At 41.9% G+C, this 22,105-nt stretch overlaps 1 protein-coding gene across 1 annotated transcript in view; it reads left to right on the top strand.

The window, feature by feature from the left end:
* The window catches only part of LOC115085314 (desmoglein-1-gamma-like), a 136,860-nt gene that overhangs the window by 62,090 nt on the left and 52,665 nt on the right, over positions 1-22,105 (top strand). Inside the window, exons 5-9 of the mRNA XM_029591173.1 lie at positions 10,884-10,922; positions 11,251-11,388; positions 14,010-14,165; positions 17,108-17,252; positions 21,784-21,950. Coding sequence (XP_029447033.1) covers positions 10,884-10,922; positions 11,251-11,388; positions 14,010-14,165; positions 17,108-17,252; positions 21,784-21,950 — 645 coding nt within the window. The remainder of the gene's footprint in view (positions 1-10,883; positions 10,923-11,250; positions 11,389-14,009; positions 14,166-17,107; positions 17,253-21,783; positions 21,951-22,105) is intronic.

Below are 22,105 nucleotides of genomic sequence, written 5' to 3' on the forward strand. Positions count from 1 at the left end.
AACTGATGGACTAATTGATAAATTGGTTAATTTCATTTACAAATGCATTTTTTTTTAAATTGGCAGACTTTCGCAAGTAAGTCCTATTTTACTTTCACACATAAAATATCAGATGGTAACTTTCAAACCGGTGCACGTGCACAGGTACATGGTCATTTTATAACAATTGTGTGCATTTGCACGCAGGTTATAAAATAACCTGGCCACGCGCACATGTGCACCAAAGTTTAAGTGGGCGCTTGCATGTGAGCATAATGTCTGCTTCTACCATGTAAATCGGGGGATTTTAAAAGGGGCACGCGCCGACGCCATTCCCAGTTTTTCCAGTTCATTCCCAGTTTGCCCATTTAAGAGATGGGTCCTCCAACCACCCCAACCCCCCCCCCCAGTTTGATAACCTTCACTCCCCACAGTTAACCCTGACCCCTAAAACCCCGCAGGTCTGCCTAGTTTTCTTTAAAATTTAACATTACATGGCATCCATAGCAGAAGTAATGTTACACAGCAGGGGCCTCTGCGCAGGCTGGGTCGCGTCTTAGGTTCACATCCCAAAATGCCCGTGCCCCGACAAGTCAACGCCCACACCTCGTCCCTTTTTGAAAACTTTCGAGATGTTCGCACTGCGGGTCTTACGCGCGCATCTTGGCAGCTTTTAAAATCCACTCGGTGCACACAAGCCCGACTTCTTCATGCATCCCCTAATTATTGCGCACGTCGGGCTTTTAAAATTCACCTATAAGTGCATAGATTTTTGTAAATAACTAGGAAAAGTATGCATGTTCAATGGATTGATATACGTGATTCAAGTAAACACTTGAAGGAAAACAAACTCATACATCTGTCATAAAACAAAAAAAGAGAAAGAAAAAACTATATTAGTCTGCGTATAGACCACAACTGGGGAAGCACTTAAAACCCAATATCAAGGAAAATTTCCCCAAATACACATAACAGACCATGGGCTACCGAAGAGTTATCTCCTTTATCCTATAAAAATATCTCAAGTTGCTTAGAATAAAAAATAAATAAATTTAGAACCAGCCAATTGAGTGTGACATTCTCACGAAAACCTAAGCTGGAAAGTCACACCCAAGGCCAAAATTCTGTCTTTTCTGAAAAAGCTATTTACAGTTATTGTGTAAATTTAGTTACTTCGGGATATATGCTTAATCTCTTCCCCAAAAAGAATTTCTCTTTGAACCTGAAAAAAAGCTTTAAGGTATAATCCTTAGCCTCTAGAGCAAAGGTAACGAACAATGCGGCCAGGAGAGATTCAACGGGAGAAGCCCCAGGTCTCCTGATGACTGATCTCCTTCAACGAAGGGAAGGGCATCATCAGAAGGATTAGATATAATACTCTTGGTTTCTTTAGAGAAAAGATTGTATACTTTCAAAACATTAGGCTCTTCAGCATGTGAGACTTATAAAATATCAAAGTAAAATCTTTTAAGCATATTACTAGGAGAAACTAATGGATCATACGGAAAATTAACAAATTGCAAATCTCCTAGGAAATTGTCCCTATTGCAATATCTCATTCTGTCTTATTAAAGCAAGAGTGGACTTCAGTAAATTGGCTTATTCTTCTTCTATAATGTCAATTTTCTTTTGATGATCAGAAATTATAAGAAAACAATCATCATATTAAAGATTTAATTTCTCAAAAGAAGTCATAGCTTTGACAATCCTACCGAACAGAGACTTCTCCAGAGTAGTGATAGCTGACTATAGGGTCACCAGAGTGACAGGAGAAGGTTTAATTGCTACCAAAGTAGCAGATGAAAATGCCATCGGTCCTGGAGACACCCCACCAAGAGGCTCCTGAAAACCCAAACTTTCAACAGCACTGAATCCAGCTCGAGCTCCTAATCCTTGCTTGGTCCGCTCTGGAGTAAGTTGGCTTCACCAGAGCTGAGTTCCTTCTCCTCCCGGACTTGGCAGCGGTCTAGTATCAGAGCTGAGAGAGATAGCTCTATCAAGCAGAGCAGTAGGAACCCCCCACAAGCATGTCACTCCCTGATACATTTGAACTGAAGGGGAAAAATGTATCTAGCCGTGGCTGGAGAGATGAGGCGGAGCCCTCTGCTGGTGCTGGATTCATGCACAGAAGTCCCTTCCTCTTCTTCCCCATTCAAACAAAAGACTTCCGAGACCTGGACAGAGGGCCATGCCCCTTTGGCACATGGCTTTGGCATGCCAGTGGCAGTGTGCCACTACCTGCGCCACTTTTGAGGTCTCCCGGGCCGCAGGCCTGTGATATCAGCGGCAGTAGGATGAGTAGGACAGCGTCTCCTCTCCTCCACCTCTCAGGGCCCCCCATGCGCATTTTATAATACGTGCATATGTGATATACATGGATTATAAAATACTATTGTAAATCTATGCACGGTTATATATGCACAAATATGCCTCTCCATGCTATTGTTTGAAAGTTATCCTCCCAATGTATTCTGAATATTTTTATTTGTAGCCATTATGACCAATTTTATTCAGAATGTGAGTGTACCAGCATTTGAAATACTGTGAGCTAGTCAGCATCAAAAATTAAATATAAAGGCATTATGATAACACTGAAATTGAAAGATCATTATTTGCCAACAGTATAAAAATCATCTAACCCTTAATAAGTGATGCCAAAATCTAGCATCTTCACTCTGAATCTACTGCACGTTCTTTAGACTGAAAGCAAAGCATCGGGGTGGTACAATAGGAAAGATATTTTTTGAAAGAAATATCTTGATATTCTGATATTTTTGTATCATCATAGTGACCCTTTGCCATGTTTTAGCCTTTAGCATATTTTTTTTCAGTTTTTATTTTTATTTCTCAAATTGTAACATAACACAGACATATTCATGTTCAATCATTACAATGACCAATTCTTAAAAAAAAAAGGAAAAAGAAAACATGATACTTCAAGATTTAGACCACAACAGGAGTTCCAGGTCATGAAGGAGAAAAATAAAAATACGATAAATAAACAACATATGGCTGATCAAGACTGGAAGGAAGAAAAGCAGAACAGAAATTACAATCACCTATTAACTCTCCAGAGAAGGCAAAGACTCATCAACATCTTCACTTTTCTCTTGACTATCTTCCTGGATATGCGACAATAAAAAGGATTCTTTTGGACCGAAAAGCTATGTATTTTTCGTATAGTTCACTCCCATTTTTTAGACAGATTGGAAGGCATTAGAATCTGTCTGTGCCACACAGCAAGGGCTGACATATGTTTATAGTTTTAAAGTATTGGTAAAAATCAGCAGGCTTAGGCAATTGCGTTGCTTAATTTGTATATCTTTTCAGATGCGCCACTGAAAAAGATGAAAGTAAGCATTATCCAATCACTGTAGAAGTTTTTTTATTACAAGTTAAATATAATTAAATTGCTCTACAAAAGTACATCACATTTTTACGCACACGATCTACATAGGAAAATAATTTATAGTTTTATTTACAGGAAAATTTTGTTTGAATGCATTTAAATGTTTGTTCTCTGTGCTAGACCTGTAAAAGTTATGCAAATGGATGTGTTGTGCTCACCAGCTACAGCAACCCGCGGCTGGCACCACTCACCCACTGGCTCTCGCCCTCTCTGGCTCCTGGTGCACTCGCGGCACTCTCTTCTCCAAGCTGAAAAGTCCTAACATCTTTAGTCTTTCCTCATAAGGGAGCTCTTCAATTCCCCTTATCATTTTGGTTGCCCTTCTCTGTACCTAAATGATAAGGGGAATGGAACAACTCCCCTATGAGGAAAGACTAAAGAGGTTAGGGCTTTTCAGCTTGGAGAAGAGACGGCTGAGGGGGGATATGATAGAGATGTTTAAAATCATGAGTGGTCTAGAATGGGTAGATGTGAATCGGTTATTTACTCTTTCAGATAATAGAAAGACTAGGGGGCACTCCATGAAGTTAGCATATGGCACATTTAAAACTAATCTTCTGTTAAATCTTTGCTGCCTCAGTTTGCAGACATGTTCCACCATAGGGATAAAACATTGTTAGTCATTGCCCAAAATCAATCATGCACTCTCAGTTTAGAGGGTAATTTTCAAAGCTTTTAACTTTAGCAAACTGCTGTTTCAACATGTGAAAAGCCCTGCTGCAAATTCCACCCCCATCCTCCTTCATTATGTCAGGGCAAAAGGTGCCTTGAACCAGGGACAGCCCAGTTTAGGGCTGCTGTTTTGAATATGGAGCCACAGAATGGCTCAGACTATTAAGAACGTGGTATATGGCTACACCCCAGAGGTCATGGTTTGGTCCTCAGGGGAACAGAAAAGGCTGGCAGGGATGCCGGGAAGTCATTCCTATCGTTTGGGAGGCATGGAAGTAGGGTTGCCATCTATCCCCGGGTCAAACAGCTGGGCTCATCCAGTCTTGGTTTTGTCCCATTTTATGCATGGATTTGCATGTTCTCTTTATGAATGGGATCTATTTGATGGCATAAAGATAACTTAAGTATGAGAGACCGCCTTTGGCAGCCTCCTCGTGCTCAAAACTAAACAGAATATTAGTGTTCCCCACAACCTGCGGAGACTACACTACAGTCACCTCCAACAGGTAACCTGCTCCTCACAGGTCTCCTGGTAATCCATCTCTCTCCACCAGCAATCTGTCCTAAATTCAGCAGCACGACTTCTCTTTTGCCGAAGTCGCTACGCTCACATAACCCCTCTTCTGAAGCCACTGTATTGGCTCCCTATCCGCTCCCGCATACAGCTCAACTCCTCTTTCTCACCTACAAATGCCTTCACTCTGCAGCACCTCACTACCCTCTCCTCTCTTGTCCTGTATGTTTGTCTTCTTAGATTGTAAGCTCTATTGAGCAGGGGCAATCTTTATGTATGTTTGTACAGTGCCGCGTATGTCGTGTGGCTCCATAGAAAGGTTAAGTAGTAGTAGCAGTAGTAGTGCGCACACACACATGTGCATAGCTTAGAGGGACCAGCGGAGACAAATCCTGTGGTTTAAGCGTTTGATAGTTAGAGGATTACTGTATGAGCTCATCTGGATTGGGAAACAAACTGCAGTTGAGTTTTCCACAAACTGTAAGTGACACTGTTGAAGTCTAAGTCATATTATTGTATAAGAATATGCAATGTATGCCTGCATTTAACAAGTCTGGGTTCTGCCTGTGTAACAGCAAGTTTGTGACATAATTAACCATTATTTAGTGGAATATTACTGCAGAACTTCCAACGTAACACACTAAAAGATAAATGTGGGATTAGGTCGGGGAAGGAAAAGGATAAATGGGGCATTTCATTTTGAAAGTCCAGTGCATATTTTCTGTGAGCACATTTCTTTTTCTGCTTCAAAGCAGGTGCAAATGTATACAGGTACTAAGTATCTGCTGTCCCGATGCTGACCTGATTTTCAAAGGGAAAACCTGCATGGGATTTCCCTTTGAAAATATTCCAGCAATCTTATGCAGTGCACAAAATGCCCACATGACTGTAAGCCCTGTGTCTAATTTAAAAATTGCCCCCTTAATGTATCAGTCAATGGGTTAAGAACATAAGAACATAAGAAAATGCCATACTGGGTCAGACCAAGGGTCCATCAAGCCCAGCATCCTGTTTCCAACAGTGGCCAATCCAGGCCATAAGAACCTGGCAAATACCCAAAAACTAAGTCTATTCCATGTTACCATTGCTAATGGCAGTGGCTATTCTCTAAGTGAACTTAATAGCAGGTAATGGACTTCTCCTCCAAGAATGTTCCATTTTCTCTCATTTCATTTTAAAAACAAATTGAAATAAAAGGAAAAATGTTGTTAACATTGCCTATTTCATTTCAATGCAAGCCCCTAGTACTTAATTAAAAATAAACCCTTCATCTATGGATGAAGGAAATTTCCATTATTTTACCTAGGGAATAACTATTTAACAATGACTAGAAACAAAAGATAATAGAAAAGAGACAATGCAATGAAAAATAATACATTCAAAGGTTGTTCCACATTTAAGGAAGAGTTCCAATTGAGGAGGAAAAAATTATTTTTGCTTTGTCAAATAAGATGGCTTATAACAGAGGGCCTGGGAATGAGCCTAGAATAAATAAAAAAGAGGTAGGTTCAGACTGGCCTGAGAGTGCAGTGGCAGGAGTGCACATTACAACGCAAAAAGCTCTGGCACTATTCCCAGGTCTTCTGCTGGCAAGGGCTGGGAGGCTGCAGATGAAGTGTAATGCCCTTCCGCCCCTCCCCCGGGGATAGGGTTGGGCATCTTGGTTGTCACACAATGGCAACAACTGGTGGCCAGATTGAGGGCCCAGAATTGCAGGGTTCCAGAGGAGCCCCCATGCATGGCCCCTGACCCAGGACTGTCTGTGGAGTAGAGTAAACTGGGAGATATACAAGAGAGGGAGGGAATCCCCAGTTAGTTGTATATGAAGGCTCATCTCATACTGCCAGATCAAAGCCCTAATTCTGACTGAGGAGGAAGTCCCCATCCCCCACCCCCTTTACAAAACGAAGTTCTATTTAGCTGAAAAAGAGCAACATTTGGTAAAAAAAAAAAAATCTTCTTGCTAGACTCGGACCCTTCCACACAGGCCGATACAGTACAGTGTGCTCCGGCCACACTGTTAACCCGCGATTGGACGCGCGTTTTCAACATGCTAGCGTTATCCCTTATTCAGTAAGGGGTCGAAAATGCGCATCCAACCCCACCCACCCCACCCCCCCACCCCCGAACCTAATAGCGCCCGCAACATGCAAATGCATGTTGATGGCCCTATTAAGTATTCCCGCTTGAATCAGAAAGGAAAATATGCAGCCACGCTGCACATTTTACTTTCAGAAATTAGGGCCTATCCAAAGGTAGGCCCTAATTTCTCCAGGCACCGGGAAAGTGCACAGAAAAGCAGTCTTTACTGCTTTTCTGTGCACCCTCCGACTTAATATCATGGAGATATTAAGTCGGAGGTCCCGAAAGTTACAAAAAGTTAAAAAAAAAAAAAAAAAAATTTTGAAGTCGGCTCGCGCCTCACTGGTTGAAAACCAGACGCTCAATTTTGCCGGCGTCCCGTTTCCGAACCCGAGGCTGTCAGCGGGCTCGAGAACCGATGCCGGCAAAATTGAGCGTCGGCTGTCAAACCCGCTGACAGCCGCCGCTCCTTTCCAAAAAGAGGGTCTAGGGACACGCTAGTGTCCCTAGCTCCTCTTTTTACCTATTTTTACCGCCGGCCTTAATTTGAATACTGAATCGTGTGCACAGGAGCGTGGCCTGTGCGCACCGGGAGAGTGGGCGTTCGCCCGCTCTCCTGCGGACTTTACTGTATCGGCCCGACAGTGAGTACAGTCCAAAACATGGAGGAAACAGAAAGCAGCAAACCACTATTAGACAAGGGCTGGAGGCTGATTTTATGAGACTCAGAATTAACTTCAAAATATTGTGAGGGGAATACAATTATAAGGAAAGAGAAAGCAAGCAAAGAAATCTAAGATAATGTTTAAGACATAAAGATGGAAAAAAATAAATATTATTACACCCACATATTAGCTCAAACCATTGCATTTGCAAAATCTGAGGGAACAAAAGTCTAAGACACCATTATTAGTAGTAAGCATTCCTGAGAAATCTAAACTACACATGCTAAGTTTCAAAATATCAATTTTTGCTAGATCACATTGTGAAGAAAACACATCAGGTTAGGGCAATGTGTGGCATAAAATGACAGCTCAGAGCTGACAAGTGGATCTACCGCTAGATAGGGATGGTAACTTTCAAAGTGGCATGCAGACACACATTGGCGCATGTGTATCGGCGTGTGCCCAGGGAAATGGCGATTTTCTAACTTATGTGCACATATGTGTGCATTTTATAAAATAGTCTGTGTACACGCATATATGCACCCAATTTTACGTGGGCACGTGCCTAGTATAATAAGGGTATTTTAAAACCAGCATGCAATTGCCAGATTCACCAGTTAATCCACCAGTTTGCCCAAAGAAGTGCTAGGTCCTCCAAACACCCCCCCTCCCCCAGATTTAATAGTCTGAACTGCCCCCAGTTACCCCAGACCCTTTAAACTCATTAGAAATGCTGGTTTATTTTATTTTTTGTTACACCCCCTCCATAGCAGAAGTAAACGTACGTGGCACTGGACCTAGGCACGTACCCAGGCGCGTATGTATTTGCACTGGACATCTCTTGGCCTCACCCCGAAACACCCATGCCCCGCCCAGACCACGCCTCTTTTTGAACCGGCATGGGATGTGCGCACCGCAGGAGATGCACACATATCTAGGAGGATTTTAAAATTTGGTGGGTGCGTACAAGCAAGACTTGTGCATGCATCTCCCAATTTTGGCACGCCTCAGGCTTTTAAAATCTACTTCAATGCATTTAGGAAATCTAATGATCGAAGGCTGGACAGAAGAGAATTAGAATACAGAATGGACTTTTCTGTTAACAAAATGTAGTGTCATGTAATTGGTTTCCAAGACATTGATTTATACAAACTTCCACTATATTGTCAGAAATTAAAAAGCAGGTGAAGGGCAAATAAAATGAGTACACACAAAAAAAAACAAAAACCGCTGCAGGACTGTACAGCACAGACAGCTAAAAACGGACAGGTTTCTGTGGAATCTATCAGTATTAAAAATTGCAAGAAAACTGTACCATTCAACAACCATCCTTCCCCAAAAAGTAAGAAATAGTTATGCAGCTGATCACATTAGTTTCTTCAACTATATGAAAATCATCGTGAAAAACAGAGGTTCTGCTACTACTATCTTATCTACATATGCAATAAACAATTCTTTTTTACAATTATCAATTGAAAATGTGAAGCCTTTCTAGTGCACTTTGCACCTTTTCATAATCAGAAATTCCATCTTCACATTTTCTATTAGCACAAGCCAGGACATGGAGGGAAATAGATGCAAAGCAAGAAGTAATTTCAGTGCATCTAGGTAAAGGTATGAGACATGGGGGACTTTAAGTTATTGCACCTGGATTGGATTTAAGAAAGAACCCTTGCTACTGAATTTTGGGAGGGAGCTTTAAAACTACCTCTACTATTGAACTGGGACAATAATACAAGAACAAATTAACTTAAGTATTAAAGATACAGATTTATTGGGGAAAAAAAAACATCAGTGTAAATGGACTGCAGCAAATTAGAAATTATAAGTAAACACTTTCATCAACATTAGTTGAAATATCACTAAAGTTAATTTGGAAACCAAAATTAGCTTCCAGCATGATTATTGCTACACTGATTAAAGACTTGAACAATGCTCAGGACCTTCTCCCCCCCAACAGAGAATCTTTGCCTCAGAGTGGCATAATGTCAGAAAAGAAAGTTTGAGCCGTCAGAAGTTCTTTGATCAGAAGGTGGTCCTGTAATGGGAGATACAGGAGGGGTTACATAGCCCCTCCCAGCTTACTTTATTCCAGTCATTGCAGTTGGCAGTACCATGCACCAGGGCTTCATCCAGAACCCTGCGATCATGGACCCTAAATATGGTCACTAGCTGCTGCTGTCCTGTGATAATTATGACTCCCGCCCTGTAGGGCAGCCCCTGCTGACATACAGGCCGATACAGTACAGTGCGCTCCGACGGAGCACACTGTTAACCTGCCCTTGGACGCGCGTTTTCCCTTACCCCTTATTCAGTAAGGGGCGGAAAATGCGCGTCCAACCCGCAGCACCTAATAGTGCCCTCAACATGCAAATGCATGTTGAGGGCCCTATTAGGTATGCCCGCGCGATACAGAAAGTAAAATGTGCAGCCAAGCCGCACATTTTACTTTAAGAAATTAGCGCCTACCCAAAGGTAGGCGCTAGTTTCTGCCGCACCGGGAAAGTGCAATATTAAGTGCAATATTAAGTCGGAGGTCCCGAAGAGTTAAAAAAAAAAAAATGTAAAATGGGCCGGCGGCTGTCGGGCCGAAAACTGGACGCTCAATTTTGCCGGCATCCAGTTTCTGAGCCCGTGGCTGTCAGCGGGCTCGAGAACCGACGCCAGCAAAATTGAGCGTCGGCTGTCAAACCCACTGACGGCCGCCACTCCGTTTCTACCGCACCACCTAATTTAAATACAGAATCGAGTGCACAGGCGAGTGGCCTGTGCACGCACCAGGAGAGCGGGCGTTTTATTTTATATCCTCTGTGAACATACGTGCGCATGTTATAAAAAATAGCTCTTGCGCATGTATGTGTACGCCTAATTTTAAGTTTGTGCATGCACAGCAGCTAAGTCAGCTTTGGGAAGCACAAGTAAAGGACGCGTGTCCAGGACATGACCAGTTTCACCAGTTTGTCCACCAGTTTGTCCAGGCTAGAGCTGGGTCCTCCAAACCCCCCTGGTTCTTCAGCCTGCACTCTCCCCAGTTAACCCAGACCTCTCAAACACTTCATAGCTGTCTGGAAATAGTTTTATTAAGACTTACGCATCATCAGTAGCAGAAGTCTCATGGCGCTGAAATGTACCCGGGCGCCCACCCAGGTGTGTAGCTTCTTGCACACATATCTCGTGGCCCTGTCCCGTAACACCCATGCCCTGCCTACATTCTTCCCCTTTTTTTTTCCCGCATCAGTGCTTGTGCGCGCATGTTGGCAGTTTACAAAATCGAGTGGACACGTGCGTGCGGTGGATGCACGCCCATCTCCTGATTTTGGCCCGCGTCAGAAAAAGCTGAAGGCCTTACTTTGTAAGCAGGCATATAGTGATTAATAGTTAATATACATGCAATTTTAATATATTTTGTGACTGCATTTTATGATTCTACTTGTGTTGTTTATATTATAAGTTTGTTGATGTGCAACTATGAATTTTTATTTTGTAATCTGCCCTAGAAAATAGGATGGGAAGCTGTTAAATAGAAAAATATACAAATTTATTTATTTTTTTTCATTTCTAGGTGTCCTTTGAACTCGGCAGCAGCGGGTGGCACGTAAAGGTAAAATACAGTAATTTTGTGCTAATAAACATTAGAAGATATACTTTGACATTTTTCTGACATGTAATTGAAAAGAGTAACATTTGTAAATGAGAGAGCATCTCAGACTTCAATTACAGGGCCTTACTCAAAAAGAACTCTTTTTTCCATCCGGTGCAAAATTTCTTTGTTAAATAAGGCCCATAGTGTTCTTTCACTTATTAAAAAAAATAAAGAAAGAAAAGAAAAATTGAAACAAAAACATTAAAAGAGCAGTTATTCACTAAAACTCAATTGTATTCAAATTGTATGGAAAACTGAAAACTGAACAGCATTTTTATATATAAAGGTAAACAAAAGGAATCTCAAAAATGGTGCATCATCATGGGAAACACTAAGCTTGAGAAGACAAAAACGTGAATGGATTGAGTCACCCGTATGGATAAGAGAAGAAGAAGACAGTTCATACAAAAATCCCATTGCCAAAGTAAGTAATATGCCCTATGACTAAATGACAAGGAATTTCTTTCCAAACTTCTAAAATTTGCAGGCTTATAATCTCAGAGGGCAAATTTGAATAGCCTGAATTTTTGGCCATGTACATGGGCACTTTTAGATTGTGGACATTTTAGGAAATTTGAAAAGGCCAACTATTTAGGTAATTTCCCTTTGCAAATTAGCAAGTGCAAAGTATGAGGCTAATGCACTAAAGTGTCAATGATTTCACAAATGTAACAGCAGGCACAAAAACAACAAATAAGTGGAATTATGTTTGCAAATTTTTACAAGTGTTATCTGCTGTTTTCGCACACGTAACTTTGCTTTTCTGAAAGCATTTGCAAACATTGTGCAAAACAGGTAATGAGCTGATGCATCATGCAAATGAGCTCATTAGCAGTTTTTGCATAGCAAAATTATGCACATTAAAATCATGCAGTCTGGTGATTTTTCCCAAAAGAGGGGTATAATCAAGTTTCTATTGCTATAAGATCATTATTTGCACAAACTTTACCACAAAATATTTGCTGCAAATCTCATTGGAATATTTCAATAAACTGTTATTTGCAAGAAAAACTTCTCACAGCAGTAGCTCAGAACTGTGAAGAATTTCACCAGTTGGCTTCTATGCGGGCACTAAACTAGCCCTGCTTGCTTTGTACTTAATATTTGTTCAGATGGTCAAGCGGGGGTAGGCAGAGGGGAGTATGAGCAAAATAGTGCACTTGTGGTTTGGGAATCTAATATGCACATGTCGCTTCATTCCCCTGACCTAAACACTCCCACGGAGCAGCTCGTTTTCCTCACAGCTGAAAGCATGCACACTGTGGACACCCGGCGCCTACTTTTAGCTGGGCAGCGGAGATCAATTTTCAGTCGAGTCTTTTTACTTGGGTAAATATTTCCTGGCATCAAGGACAATTTTACAATGACTTGACTGAAAATTGCCCTCCTCTACCCAACTAATAGTAGTCTCCATTGTCCACAGCATGGGTACTTTTAGTCTCAGGAAAAAGAGGTTTTCTATGGGTGTGTTTAGGATGGAGGAGCAAGGAGCACGTGGACATTTGATTTTTAACTGTTTGTGCAGAATTATGTCCCTCCTTCCCACAGCCTTCCCCAAAAATATCAGGTACAAAGCATGCAATGGCTTTTACTGCACGTATTATGCACTTGCTAACCTTCAGATGGAAATTATTGGGCCGTCAACTGTTCTGGAAAGTTCTCGTTCTCTTTCCTCAAGCTTTGTCCATGTTGAGAAAGGACACTTGAATAAGTATAAGGTTTTTTATTTGCATTGTTTTGTATCTCAAAAATCTCTTCACAGTATGTTTGGGTAACCTAGTGTTACCCAAACATACTGGATAGGTGTGCCTCTTCTGGAGGCACACCTATCCAGTTGGATTTTAATGGTTATGTATAATGAATGTGTTTGAGCTAGATTTGCAACTCTGGGTCGCCAACATCTGCAAATCTATCTTATGCATATTCATTATGGATAACCTAAAAACCCAACTGGTTAGGTGTGTCCCCAGGAAAGGACTGGGAAACACTGAGTTAATCTATGATTGAAAACTGTAAATATCTGAAGGCATGATGTTATACCCATAGATATCTTTCAGGATCCCATTTAATTCTTCAAATTCATCTTTAGATATACATTTCTTGTTACCACCTGTTGTTTCATGGTTGGTTGTGGTACTATTGTCTTAACTCAGTGATACTATTCTCAGCATTTTTTTCAGGCTGCAAAATTATTTAATTTGTTTATTTATTTATTTATTTAGAACTTTTTTATACCGGCATTCATGATACAATCATATCATGCCGGTTTACAGATAACAAGGGGTGCAGTAACTTAGTACATATAACAAGTGCATAAAAAACAATAGAGTTACAATATAACAGGGTTGCTAGAACTGGTAGAGCAAGGAGAGAATAATTAAAGACAATTGTACTGAGGTAAAATATTTACAATAAGACGTATTTACATTATGCAGCAGTGGTCTGTTAATGGGTATTGGATAAAATTCCTTTATCCTACACAAAAAAAAAAAAGAATTGACTTCTAATGCCAGAAGGGGTCAATTTTGTAAAAGCCCACAATAATTTTAAATCAAATATGTGCATAACTTAACACCAGTTTTCACAGGAAAAATAGGTTCATTCTTATCCTTAGAAAATTAACCCATCAAAATGATCCATACATATGATGATTTATGCACACTTGCACCCTTTTGATAATGTAAGCAAGCAGTGAAAACCCCTCCCCAGGAATGTCTTCTGCTTTCTGAGGGTAAACGTCCATGCATACACACATAGGTTTACCCCCCCCCCCCCCCCCCCCCCATAGCTAGTGGGCAATTTTATACCAGGCCATTTTCGTGCATAAAGCACTATTTTATCAGCAGAAATGCCTTTGAAAATTAAGCTTGGTAAGGTACATGTTTTATATACTGCAATTTAACAGGAAGAGACAAAATATGTATTTGGAAAACTTTCTATGCAACTGCACTATATTTTATTTAAACTACTTTGCTAATGCAGCATTACTAAAGTGTAGGAGTCCTTCTGAGAAATACACTTTTATGCTCTTTTTTACTTTTCTAGGTCTTTTCAGACTTTGCAGCAAAACAACAAATAATGTATAGATGCTATGGACAAGGAATTGATCAACCACCTTACGGAGTATTTGTCATGGATCCCCGAACTGGACATTTAAATGTAACAGCAATAGTTGACAGAGAGCAAACTCCAGTATTTTTTGTAAGTAAAATTTAAATGGCCATAAAAAAAGATAGTCACTAGATGTTAAATCCCTGTTAGAAGACTGGGGTGCTCAAAATGATCTTTCAGAGCCCATAATCAACCAAGGCACTAGCAACAGGAAATGCCTAACCGTAGAGAAACTTTCATGCAGTATCAGTGCCAGAAGATCTACTAAGTCAGGAAAACCAGAGATGCCTACATGTTCAGTATATTTCTGACCCACTGAGAAAGAGGTGTGCTCAGCTGATTAGAAAACATCTACAGACAGAAAATGTCTTGAAGAATATGAGGAAAATTTGTTATACCAAGTCAGTTGTCAGGCAGACTGGGCTTACAAAGGTTGGAGCTTTGTAATTGATTCATAAATCACAGCACTGTAAGTCCCCCTACACGGGCCATGTTTCGCACTGGCTGCATCGGGCGGGACAGAAAAGGAGATCACTATGATCTTCACCAATGATGAAACATTAGATCTGTAGAAAACAGTAGAAATGTAGAAGAAAGCAAGGAGCAAGGTCCCACAAAAATGGCAGTGAAGGTGATGAACACCTAAAGTAAAGTAAATGGCTACAAAAAAGTGAACAAAAGAATAAAAAGCGTGCATCTGTATTTCTGAAACATGAAACTGCAGACCAAGCTGGAATCCTCTGCAATCCTTTACAAAAATCCAAATTATTTTACATTTAAGTCAGCAGCAACTCCTATTTGCTACAAAATTCAAGTTTAGCATGCCAGAACAATCCCTACTTTAGAAAGACTGAACGCTGGGACAAAGGGAGGATAAGTTTAATTCTGGCGCATGGGCGCACATGTGTGGCGTTCTCCGCCATGCTTCCCATGGAACCATTTTATAGCATATGCGCGTATATGCGTGCATCTTATAAAATAAGCTGAGCGCGCGCATATGTGCACGCAATTTTAAGTAGGCATGCACATGGCCCGCAAATCCCACTTCCATTGCATAAGTGGGGGAATTTCAAAAGGGGCGCATGTCCACGCCATTGCCAGTTTCACCAGTTCCTCCCCAGTTCGCCCAGGCAAGGGATAGGACTTCCAAACCTCCCCCCCCCCCCCAGTTAATTAACCTCCCTTTTCCCCTGTTAACCCCGACCCTTCAAACTCTGCTGACATGCCTATATTTTTTTTATTTTATGATTTACACACCATGCATAGCAGAAGTAAAGTTACTCAGTAGGGTACCCCAGTGAGCATCTGTGCGCATACGTATTTGCGTGCTGGTTTCATTGAGAAATCCAGAAACGCCCATGAGCCACCAAGACCTCGCCCATGTTCCACCCCTTTTTTGAGAAAAAATTTTTGTGCACATAGCGGGAGATACACACATACTCGGGCAGCTTTTAAAATCCACTTGGTGCGCACCGGCCCAAGTTGTGTGCGTATTTCCCGGTTTTGGCACTCGCCGGGCTTTTAAAATTCACCTTAAAGTTTCTAAAACAGCCCAGTATTAGAGAAAGCATGTTTCCTACTAAAATTAACAACTAACCCAGGAAAAGGACTTGCACGTCTATGGTCTTCTTTTTCCCTATAATCTTCTATTTGTAATGCCTTAGAAAACCAATTGTTAGTCTACGAAAGAGCAAAAAAAAGGAAAGCTTTAAGAGTATATTCGGTCACAGTTCACATTGACAGAATAGCCACTTTGTTCACCTACAAGGATTGCTTTCTCCCTCCCTCCCCTAATCCATCACAGATAGGCCAGAACAATTAAATTAAACCTGATAGAAGTTATAGGAATACATTACAAAAGAAAGAAGTAAAAGTATCCCTGGGGATAAGGAAATACTTACAGTACCTGAATGTAATCTGCTTTGAAGTATCACAAAGACAGAACATAAATTTAAAAAAAAAAAGTAATCATAGAATACGGAAGGTAATACATGATATTAGTAGCATGGAAAGCAAGACAGACAAGATAATATATATTAGGAGAACTAAGAAATAGCTTATGCAAGGTAAGAATTAGCAGGATGTCATATCCTGAGTAAGGGGGCTGTAAGTATGCACAATACTAGCAGCATCATTTTTGCTGCTCTTTTATTCCTCAAAGGCTCTCTAATATTCCACCTGGGTCAGCTTGTTTCTGTTGATGCTGGAATATACTAGGGGTGTGCATTCGTTCCCTACAAATTGGAAATCCGCAACGTATAGGGCCCTATTCGTTATATTCGTGGGGAAGCGAAACGTATAGCAATTCCCCATGAATACAATGAATCTTCGTCGAATTATTTGGCCGCCTAAAAGAGCCAATTTAAACAAACCCCCCACCCTCCTGACCCCCCCCCCCCCCCAAGACTTACCAAAACTCCCTGGTGGTCCAGTGGGGGTCCGGGAGCCATCCCCTGCACTCACACCCTTGGCTGCCGGTTTCAAAATGGCACCGATAGCCTTTGACCTTCTGTATCACAGGGGCTACCGGTTCCATTGGTCAGCTCCTGTCACATGGCAGGAGCACAAGATGGCACCGATGGCCATGTGACAGGGGCTGACCAATGGCACCGGTAGCCGAATGCAACATATGGTTTCCCTCTGCACATCCCTAGAATACGCCATTCTGTTTCTGCATTTCTTGTAGTTTTCAGCATGCTCCAGCAGACTGCCTGAAATGCTGACAGAGGTTACACTGTTCTACAAAGTTTGCTTGAGATGTGGTCTGCAAGCAGGACAAACCAATTCTATAGTACTTAGTAAACTGTTCTATGATTTTGCACGGTTCACCTGTGACTGAACATTTCAGAGATAATTGCTAGAAACGACTGACTGAGTCTGCCTTATTGACTGATTTGCACATTTCTATCAAAAAAACATTGAATTGCAGGGACACTCCTGAGCCACCCAGTCTGACTCAGCTTCCATTTAGTTTTCAAGTGAGTGAGTTTATGTCCTCTGATTGTTAAATAAATTGTTGTTCTTTTTTCCAGCTGTTGGTAGATGCTTTAACTATGTCGAATGTCAAAGTGGAAAAGACACTTGAGCTTCGCGTTAGAGTTATAGATATTAATGACAATCCTCCAGTGTTTACCCAAAGTGTTTTTTCTGGGGCAATTGAGGAACTCAGTTCAATAAGTAAGTACTGATATATCCTAAGTGAACCATTAATAGTGGACAATGAGATATCTCAAAGCCTAAAGACTGTTAGGCACATGTGCTGCTAGTACAAAGACATTTATGTCCTTATCAGGTCTAAGGTACTTTACTTTCTGTGGAACATACCCTTCAATTGTCTTAATCATTTGGCTACTCAAGGGTTTTTAGGTCAGAAAAACAACTGAATAATAACAATTTGCACATCATTACACACTGAGGGGCAGATTTTCAAAGGGTTATGCGCATAATTTATGCGATTAACCCCGAAAATCTGCTCCTGCGCGCACCGAGCCTATTTTGCATTTGCTTGGTGACGCACGCAAGCTCGGGGACGCACATATATCCCGGGGCTTTGAAAAAGGGGCGAGAAGGGGGTGGGGTCATGGGCGGGGTGCCGGTCCGGGGGCGGGACCAAGGCCTCCAGCACAGTGGCTGTGCCGGGGGATGGCGCGCCGGCAGTCGACCGGCACGCACAGGTTACGCCTGCCAGAGGCAGGCGTAAATCGCAAAAAAAAGATAGGGGGGATTTAGGTATGGCTGGGGGGTGGGTTAGATAGGGGAAGGGAGGGGAAGGTGGGGGGAGCGGAGGGAACGGGGAAAGCCATCGGGGCTCCCCTAGGGCTCGGCATGTGCAAGGTGCACAAGTGTGCACCTCCTTGCATGCGCCGACCTTGGATTTTATAACATGCGTGCGGTAGCGCGTGCATGTTATAAAATCGGGAGTACATTTGTGCATGCTGAGTAGCACGCACAAATGTTCCCCGCACGTGCTGTTTCTAAAATCTGTCCCTGAGTGTATTAGTGATAACTGTAAAGCTTTTAGTTGGGAAGAGAAATCTTTATGGCAAAACACTATGGGGGTCCATATTCAGGCGCCATCTGTCTGAGCAAATTAGCTGGCACTGAACATCAACCACTAAGAAAGTCAACCTACACTAGTTATTTATCACCTAGGTAAATCCATAGCAAAGTATCACCTTAGCAGATAGGACCAATATTTCCAGATCATGAGAGTTTGGGATATGATTACATTTTCCATAGGATTAAGATCAAATAGAAAACTGGGCTGACATAGTTCACCGAAGGTTAACAATCATACAAAAGTCAAAGAGAAACCTTTTAATGGTGATCCTGGGCGGGGCCAGGAGATGTGCATGCAAGTATCTATGCACCTGGGCACGCACCCGGGTCCAGTTCCATGTAACTTTACTTCTGCTATAGGGGAGGTATAAGTTATAAAAAGAAAACAAAAACAAAGCATCCCTGAGGTGTTTAAGGTGTCTAGGGTAACTGGGGAGAAGGCAGGCTAAAAAACTAGGGAGGGGTTGGAGGACCTAGCTTTACACTGGGAGAACTGGTCATGGCATCTGTTATAAACGTCCCCCACTTGAGAGGCTCATACCCGGATGTGCGCAGCTGTGCACGCCCAATTGCAAAAGTGGGCACACACATATGCGCGCCTACGCTATTTTAGAACATATGAGCTGGATTTTAAAAGCCCTACGCACGTAAATCCAGAAGTGGGAGGGGGGGGGGGGGTTATGAGCGCCGAGCCTATTTTAAAAAGGCCCGGCGATGTGTGTAAAGCGCCGGGATGCATGTAAGTCCTGGGGCTTTACTAAAGGGGCGGTCTGGGAGCGGGGTGGGGTGGTCCGGTGGTGGGGCAGGGCCAGAGGCAGGCAAAAAAGGTAAGACAAAGGTCAGGGGGGTTAGAGTAGGGCTGGGGGGGAAAGGTTAGAGGAAAGGGTGGAAAGGTCAGGCTAGGGGGAAGGGAACGGGGGAAGGCAGCACGGCTCAACACGCACAAGGTGCGCAATGGTGTACCCCCTTGCGTGCGCCAACCCCCAATTTTATAACATGCGCCTGGTGTGCGAACAAAAGTATGCGATCGCATATTTTTTAAAGATCTACCCCATTGTGTGGTAAACAGTTTCACAGTATGCACAGGAATGGTAACATTCAAATGGGTGCCTGGGTATACATATACACGCGTGCGCTGGCGGGAGGCCAAAGACGCAGCAATTGTATAATATGCGCGCACATAGGTGCAGCTATAAAATGGCCTATGCGCACACGTATGCACCTAATTTTGCAACTGGGAGCACACCCCCGCATGACTTTGGGTATCAGTCGCGCAAGAACATAGCCACATAAATGGGGGCAAGTTGGAGGCATTTCCAGGAGGAGTGAATATTCAGAGTAAACCGCTTAACTTATGCGGCTAACTCCAGTCCCACCATGAGGCTCTCCTAGATATACTTATCTGGCTAACTTTAAGATAACCAAGTATATTCAGTGGCACTGCCATGCCGGTGTATATCCCAGTTAAGATGGCTGGATAGGTATATCCAGCTAACTAGCCTCTCCATGGCTGAATATCAGCCCCTAAATTAAAAAAAAAACAACATGCAAACAGTCCCCACCATGCCCCTGCTCACGCTTACCCCTTTTGCGAGGTATAGCACATGCAGCTAGTGGAACCGGAGCAACTGAAGATTGCTCCTGTCCCTTTCTACATGGGAGACCGCCGTAGAAGGGGTAAACATGGTTTGGGAGCAGGGAGGAAATTTGCATCTGTTAGACTTTTTTCCCTGACCTTTTTTTTAAACAAAAGTCAACAATAAGCAGAATTTCCTTGGATTTGTTTTGTTTTTAAATTACGTGAAAAAGAAAAAAGCCCTCAGTAAACTTTACTTAAACGCACTGGTGATTACTCAGACTGGAGGAAAAAACGTCAGACTCCTGATCTGTGCAGAAACTGCTTGCATTCAGGTGACTTGAGGCACCATCATTCTTTGTAAAAACCTCCAGACAGAACACGTTATGCTGCTGTTATTTTTCAAATGCTCAAGCATTGAAGTCATCGCTAGTGGGCAACTGAACAAGTCATCTTACCATCTTGCTGATGACTGCAGGTTTCGCACATTATAAGTAATTTGATAAGAAATAGCACAAACATGTTTCAAAAAATGTTTTTTGTGCTTATGATAAATTTTGAAAAATAATTGATACATTTTGAAAAATAGCAGCATAAAGTGTTCTCTCAGGGGGGTTTTTTTCAGCAAATGATGGTGCCTCAAATCACCTGATTGCAAGCAGTTTCTGCAGAGATCAGGCATCTGAAGTTTTTTCCTCCAGTTCGAGTAATCACCAGTGCATTTAAGGAAAGTTTACCGAGGGCCTTTTCTTTTTCACTCATTTGTATTGTAGCCACTCAGTCCATTCTCCTTTTTTCCTTTGAATTGTATTTAAATTAAACAATATGAAATAGAAGTGTTTCATTATGTTTTCATTTTAAAAAGCAACAACAACAACAAATGCACATCCCAAGAAAGCAGTATGCTACATTAATTTACATCCTGTGGGAGGTACTTTTTATTATACAGGTGTGTTCCAGAAGTAGCTCTCTCAATGTACTTAGGAAAGCAGCACCTCCAGGTTTATGACGGAGGTCAGTAGGAAAACAAGTCTTCATTTACAGAATTTCGGGCCTGGGTCTTGGTGATAGGTCCCAGCCTCAGCTGGGCTTCAGTATCCCAGTATTAGGTGTAGGTAGGCCTGGGCCTCAGCCTTGGCATTGGGCCGGGGCCTAGTCGCTGTTCTCAATGAGGGGACCCGGCCTCGGCTGGACCTCGGCAATGGGCCCTGGTCTCGAGCTGGGCCCTGGCGATGGAACTAGGCTGAGGCTTGGTCACACAGGAGGCCTTTTTCAGTAATAGTGCACTCTATTTTCTAATAGGATGCATTTTTACAGAAAAATTTCGTTTGTTTTGAAATAAAACTAAAATGGGCCCATTCATTGCATTTTTCATTTTTGCGTAACACAAATGCGTATCCCTAATGCATTCCAGGGCACAGAACAAGATGAGCCCAAATGTTTTGTTATACACTCAATTATCACCTAATTCACTGCTAATCAGCCTTCAGGGCAGCCACTGTCCCACTTTGAATAGTGACCGATTTATTTATTTATTTATTTATAAACTTTTAATATACCGACATTCGTAGGACACATCGTACCGGTTTACAATCAACTCGAGAAGAAAGGAAGAAATTACAAATAACAAGGGCGGGGGAAGGGGAGCAGTCAAGAAACAGGGAGAGAAGGGGCCGAGGCGAAAGCAAGAGCAGAGGGAGCGACAGCAAACAGAGGAAGGAGAGAGTGAGATAAAAAAAACATGTGTAGGAACTGTAATAACAGTATTAACTTAATTATAACATTTCAATAAATTACAAAATCAACATTTCCATAAGGTACATCGTCTGTGGTGGGAGACAGAGCAGGGCGAAAAACGGGAGGGAGCAAGGCTGTTTTATGTTTGATTTGCATCAGGGTAGGCCTGCAGGAAGAGCCATGTTTTAATGCCTTTTTTGAAGTTGTTGGCCCTTCTGAATAACAATTCACCATTGGCCTCCTTTATAGGCTCAAGTTCAGAGGATCTGAAGAACTTTAGATAATTATACCTGTATTGCAAATCTGCCAAATTAAGTTCTTTATTTCACTTCTCAGACACAATAGTGATGCAAATAAATGCTACAGATGCAGATGAGCCGGGTACCCTGAATTCCAAAATTGCCTACAAAATTCTTTCACAGATGCCCTCAGAGCCACACATGTTTAATGTGAACCAGTACAGTGGAGTAGTCTACGTAGAAAATGCTTTCCTCGACAGAGAGGTAAAAGTTCCTAATATTTAATATGAATTATATTTAATATTTGTCAAATATGATGCAACACTTTTTATTCAATTAGCTTCTTTAAGCACATTTATATTTTGTATTTTATAATCATAAAATGATGTAATTTAGAATTGAAGCTTTATATAGGGAAA

This window comes from Rhinatrema bivittatum, chromosome 2, assembly GCF_901001135.1.
Source record: "Rhinatrema bivittatum chromosome 2, aRhiBiv1.1, whole genome shotgun sequence".
Taxonomy (NCBI): domain Eukaryota; kingdom Metazoa; phylum Chordata; class Amphibia; order Gymnophiona; family Rhinatrematidae; genus Rhinatrema; species Rhinatrema bivittatum.